Consider the following 6000-nt stretch of genomic DNA (forward strand, 5'->3'; position numbering starts at 1 on the left):
GGTGTAAATTGTAAAATAATTCCTTACCTGCTCCCATTACCCTCCTCTTCTAACTCATTGAGATTTCTAATCCATGGAGCTCTCATTTACACCTCCATTATGTCTCTTATAGCTTAACTTCCAATCATCTGAAATATCTCTATTCTCTTCGTCTCTACTGCAGCCACCTGCAACCAACTACCCTTCTCTACCCATTTACCTAAACTGATGAGTGCTGCCCGAGGAAAATCTCACAACCACTAGACCAGTGAATGCTACTCCAAATTTCTAACTTCCACACTCAGCACTGCTGAGCAATTCCTTTCTCATTCACTGGCTGGCTCCTTCTCCAGACTCCACAGCAGCAATTCCAAAACTGGATTATGCTTCTTAAACTCCTTACTCATTTCTCTTTCCTCACTCTACGTAAAGGATCTTGCCTTTCATTCCATCATGAACATAGTGGCTACCGAGCATGAACTACCTGCTCCCCAACCTACAAACCCATTTTATCTCACCTCCTCCCACCTCAGAAGAAAGGATGTCGTCACTCCTGCCAGAGGCAGCGGATCATCATCAATACTGCTTAAAAGTGCAGACTCTGTAACCAAGTTATCCTTTCCAAACCTCAGTTTTCTCTCTTATAAAATAGAGACAATAATAGTATACTGTGAGGATTAGCGAACACATGCAAGGCACTTAAAATAGTACCTGGCAAATAATTCAAGGCAAATCCCACTGCTGTGTTCCTGAGCTCATCTTGTTCAGTATCTTCACTAGCATTCTCGATCAGCTCCTTCCCCAAAGCCTCCTAACATACACAAGTTTCCATCACCTTCAAATAAAAAACAAGTGTCTTCCCCAACTTGAATCCCCTTCTTGTCACAGAAGTATCTCTTTTCCCTTCATTTCCAAGCTTCTAGGGGGGAAAAAAAAATCTGAAGAAACTCATCTGTTCTTGCTATTCTTTTTCCATGCTCTTCCATCTTCTATCCTCACACCGAAACTGCTTGGACATAAGTGACCCCTAAGCTGTCAAATCTAACTAACACTTTTCAGGCCCCTTATCTGATTTTTCTATAGCCTGATACAGTTAATGACACTTTTCTTGAAACTCCTTCCATTCTCAGCCTCTCAGACACTAGCGTCCCATTCTTTCTACCTGACTCTTTCCTCCTTAATCTCCTTTACTCATGCCTTTCCCTCTGCTCTCCCCCTACACCCTACTGTCCATTCTATTTCCCCAGTTCTGATGCCAGCCTTATTTCATTCTTATCTCTAATCATTTTCAGTGGGTGGCCTCATCTACATTTTTTAACACCTTCTTTGAGGTACAATTAACATACAATAAATTGCACATATCTGAGCTGTATAATCTGTTAAATTTTAATATATGTATACTCTCCTGAAACTACTGGTACAATCAAGACAAATGAACATAAAAGCCTCCCCCCAAAATAACTACTGACTTGCTTTTTGTCACTGTGGATGCATTTTCTAGACATTTATAGTATATAATATGGTGTTTTTTTGAGGAGGCAGGGGGTGGTTTCTTTGGCTTCTTTCATTCAGCTTAATTATTTTGAGATTCAGCAACGTTGTCTTGTATATCGATAGTTCGTTCCTTTTTACTGCTGAGAAGTATTCCAATGTATGGCTATATCACAATTTGTCTATTAATTCACCTGCTGATGGACATTTGGGTTGTTTCCAATTTTTTGCTGAACACAACTGTCATGAACATTCATACGTAAGTCTTTCATAGGATATAAGCTTCGTCTATGCTCAGGCTCTACTCACACACCTGGAAGTCCCAAATCTGTTTCACCAGATAACAACAACCGGTTGCCAGTTTGACAAGTCCACCTGGATAACCCAAAATGACTTTTAACATCAACAAGTTCAAAATTCATCTTATAATGCCACTCTTTCCACCCCAGCAGGTTCTCCTCCTACATTCTCTATCCTGACTAAAGGCACTCAAACCAGAAACTTAAGAATCCTCCTACTCTTACCATGTCCCCCAATCAATCAGTGAGTTACCAGATCCTGTCAATTCTACCTTTTAAACATCTCTCAAATAAAATCCATCTCCACACGTCCATCCTAATTCAAATGCATATCATCTCTTGGCTGGACTATTAACCCTAGCCTTCTTCTAACTTTTCTCCTTACCTTGGGTCTCATTATTCTCCAATCCATTTTCTATTCTATGGCCAAAGTGGATTTTCTAAAATTGAAATTTTATGTTACTCCCCTATTTAAAATTCCTCAATGCCATCTATCCCCTCAAGATAAAATTCATACTCCTTAGCTTAACATACAAAAAATTCTCTAGAAATCAGTTTCCTCTCCAAACTCATCTTCTGCCACTTCCCATCATGTTTGAACTTAGTCATTTCTGGATGATGTCAATTACCTTTTAATCCTTAGTGCTGAGAGCAATACTTGGTCTGCAGTAGGCACAATATGCTTATGCAATAGATAAGGTAGGACTTAGACTAACAGATATATTGAGACCTTCTGGGGATTTTCAGGAAAAGTAGTAGTCCAGTCTGGCTGAAGCATAAAGTATATGAAAGACTATGGTAAGCAATCCATCCAGAAAAGCAGGATGAAGCCAGACCATGGATCACCATCAAGTTTATTCCAAAGAATATACACTTCATTCTATGCCCTCAAAAGACATCAACGGTTCTGAACAAGAGTGTGACACATTCAGAAGTGTCCTATAACTTCTGAAATTTGAAAAATAGATAAAGGAGAGGTGAGGGGCAGTGAACTCAGTAAAGAGGCTACAGCAGCAGTCTGGGAAAGGGGACTCAAGAGCAGTGGGAGTAGGGGGAATAGATTAAAAGAACGTGTCAAGGGGAATGAAGCTACAGGCTCTGACTGGGTGTGGGCAGTAATAAGTCATCAGAGATGACTCCAAAGTTTTGAACCAGTCAAATAAAATAATACAGCTAATAAATCAAGAAGAATTTTTTTAATAGGTGAAAGGGAGGGAGCTGATCATTTTGTTTGGGTTTTCCCTACCCTTTCATTCAAATTTAAGTGCCAACCAGGTGGCAGGCACTGTATACATGGAGGATAAAACGAGGGTAAAATATCATCCCTGTTCCCAAAGACCAGCCAATCTAGTTGGGGTGGGGAACTTAAACAGGAAAGAAATAGGACCTTAAAATTAATTGTTAAGTGCTAGGCTAGGGTGCTAAAAGAATATTTAGATTGAAAGAAAGACTATCCAACTCAGGCCTGAGGATCTGAGAAAAGATCTGAGGTCTAGAGAGTCCAGTGGTGTTAGGCCAGGCAAAAGGCCGTCCAGGTGAAGAAAACCTGGATGTTCAAAGAGCCTCAGGTTAGATAACACAAGTTGATGCATCTGCAAACAGTACAATAAGTACAATAAGTCTAAAAGAAGATATGGAGATATCCACAGGAAATTTCTAACAAGCAGATGAAAATGCAGGTTTTGAGCTACCAAATATATTTTCAACCTGTCTTTGGTGGCTTAAAATCATCTTTAGCGGATATTTTAAATAAGAATTGGGAGAATCTCACACATCAGCGAGACTGTGTACACTTCCACCTTCTCCCATCACTTCTACTGTCAAGCAAGGGTATCTCTGCTTAAAGTCAAAGCGGGTTTATATAAATAAGCAAAGAGGACTGGTGGGGACTGTGGAAAATCTGAGATAGATAGATGACTTGTTTAAAGAGGGCAGCCATTTACTCAGCTCCAGCAGCTTACTGCCTTGCTTGAATGCTGGCCCAATGTGGAGAGATCTTCCTATTCTCCAAGAAAAGCTCAAAATTCAGATTTTATGTAATATCTCCCATTTGAAAATACTGGCATCTGATTACATTAAAAATAAAACAACACTATGCCAGCCAAAAAAAAAATGCTTCTGTGGACAGATTTCAGCACGGGCCACCAGTGTGGCAGAGTTAGACCTGGTCTGCTAAATCCTCCAGTGCTCTTTTCACTACCTCATAGGACCCTCAACTGATAGGGTTTCATGGTGACTCCCATGGGATAGGAGCTGCTTGCTTCCAAGCAAAACAGCCCCAAACTGATAGTGCTTTATTAGTTCTTTTATATATTTTCAATAATTTTTGTCTCTTCCCCACCCTGGTCAGGATACCTGCTTCTAGCATCACTGAGACTTCCTACTCCCCTTCTATTACAACCTAAGATGGCAAGCTTGCAGGTAAAGCAAAAGTAAACAGAGTGAGAGCCTGACAGGATTTCTAATGAATAAAGCAGGTAAGGCATATGGCAAAGATTTGGTTTTCTTAGACAACCATTATCACAGAGATATCTGTGACTAGTCAGATACCTGAGCAAAAAAGTCAGTAACTTATATTTGAAATATATGAGCAAATTCTACTAACAAACCAAATAGGTTCCATTGTGAGCTACCAAGAGAGGGAGAGGGAGAACATCGCAAAAGGGAAAGTAAAAGTTGCTGGCCTTTGAGAAATAACAGATACCTCTTAAAACACAGTTTTTTTAAAGTATAAATGTTTAAAAGAAAAGATACACTATAATCTCAACTCTCAGTGAGGAATAAAAATATTTTTAAATCAGATAACATGAAGCATTCTTCGAGCAACAAGAAATGGGGATTTAGAAACACTATTAAAAGAGTAAAGCTATCCCTATATTTATAAGAAAAGGTAAAAGGAAAACAAAAAATAATCTGATAGTTTTTAATATTCATTCAGAGATCAGCTGCTGATGTTTTAGTGTATTATTAAGTCACAACGTTGCTTCAGAAGCTCTGAAAATGTAACAACATTTCCTAATTATACTAAAACGTGTAAAAGTACAGATCACGGGGTATATAACTTTAGATAACAATGTGGCAAACTCGAAGAAACACAGAAATGTTAAAATTTCTAATCAACAAACCGAATGACAGTACCAAGATTCTGAGAGAGAGAGACACGGAGGGGGGGGGGCGCGGGGAGGGAGAGAAAAAGAGAAAGGGAAGGAAGGAAAGCAAGGAAGGAAGGAAGGAAGGAAGGCCAGTGGCATGTGCACCCGCCCCTGTGAATCGGAGGAGTCGGGGAATTCAGGGGAATGAAGAGTGATTACAGAGGGCGAGCAAAGCAGGCCCTGTTCCCGCTGGCAGGCGAGCTCTGCAATTACTTAGAGCAAGCATTATGGCCACAGCATTCTGGAGCCCACTTAGACGAGCAGACTGGACACCTAAAACCGGAGGCTGACAGCAGCTCCGGGAGAGCACCGAGAAGGCGGAAAAGTGGCCTGCTTTGACCTCCACTGCAAACGGAGGCTCCTCCAACTCTCGTCTCTGAATCAGGGGCAGGGCAGTAAGCTCTCAGCGGTGGGATTCTTCGGACAAACTCTCCCAGGCTCCCTGCGGCCTTCCCACACACCACACCGGGCGAATGTCAACACGGAGAGCCAGCGAGTGTGAGGGAACCTCTCGGTGTGCGCCGTCCTTTCTGGGAGGCGGTGAGACCGGGAAGAAAGACGGCTCCGCGCGCGCCCCGCCTCCCAGCCCTTCCCCAGCCCCGGCCCGGCGCCCTCGCAGGGGCTGCAGCCGGGAAGCGGGGTCTCGCGCGCTCCTCACCTTTTTCAGCGCAGGCACCAGCAGCCCCCGCCACTTGGGCGCATTCTCCTCGCTGAAAAACTCGTACGGCAGCTGCTGCGCCTGCATGGTGCCCCCGGGGCGCCTCCGGGTTGGGAGAGGGGCGGCGGCGGCCGGGCCGGGGAGCCGCGAGAGGGCGAGCTCTTAGCGCGGAACAGGGCCGCGGCCCCACCGGACGGCCCGGCCCCCTCGGGGCGCCGAGCGGCCGGGCTAGCCCCGGAGAGGGTGCTGGGGGGCGAAGCCCGCGCCCGGCCACCCACCCGACACGGGCACCAGCCGCGAAGAGCGAACGCAGCCCGGAGGCGGCGGCGGTGGCATCCCGCACCACCGCCCCGGGGCCGGGCCCCCACTCCTCCCCGGCCCGCTGGCGCCGCCCCGGGTTGCCCTCCGCCGCGGTCGCCGC

The 6000-nt window shown here is 44.5% G+C and overlaps 1 protein-coding gene across 2 annotated transcripts in view; it reads right to left on the minus strand.

Moving 5' to 3' along the window:
* Positions 1-5743, minus strand: part of SOS1 (SOS Ras/Rac guanine nucleotide exchange factor 1) — a 144384-nt gene extending 138641 nt beyond the window's left edge. For both annotated transcript variants that reach the window (XM_060117875.1, XM_060117873.1), the window contains exon 1: positions 5580-5743. In XM_060117875.1, the coding sequence (XP_059973858.1) occupies positions 5580-5666 (87 nt within the window). In that variant the 5' untranslated portion in view covers positions 5667-5743. The remainder of the gene's footprint in view (positions 1-5579) is intronic.
* Between the last annotated feature and the right edge of the window lie 257 nt (positions 5744-6000).

The sequence above is a fragment of the Mesoplodon densirostris genome, chromosome 14 (genome assembly GCF_025265405.1).
Source record: "Mesoplodon densirostris isolate mMesDen1 chromosome 14, mMesDen1 primary haplotype, whole genome shotgun sequence".
Classification (NCBI taxonomy): domain Eukaryota; kingdom Metazoa; phylum Chordata; class Mammalia; order Artiodactyla; family Ziphiidae; genus Mesoplodon; species Mesoplodon densirostris.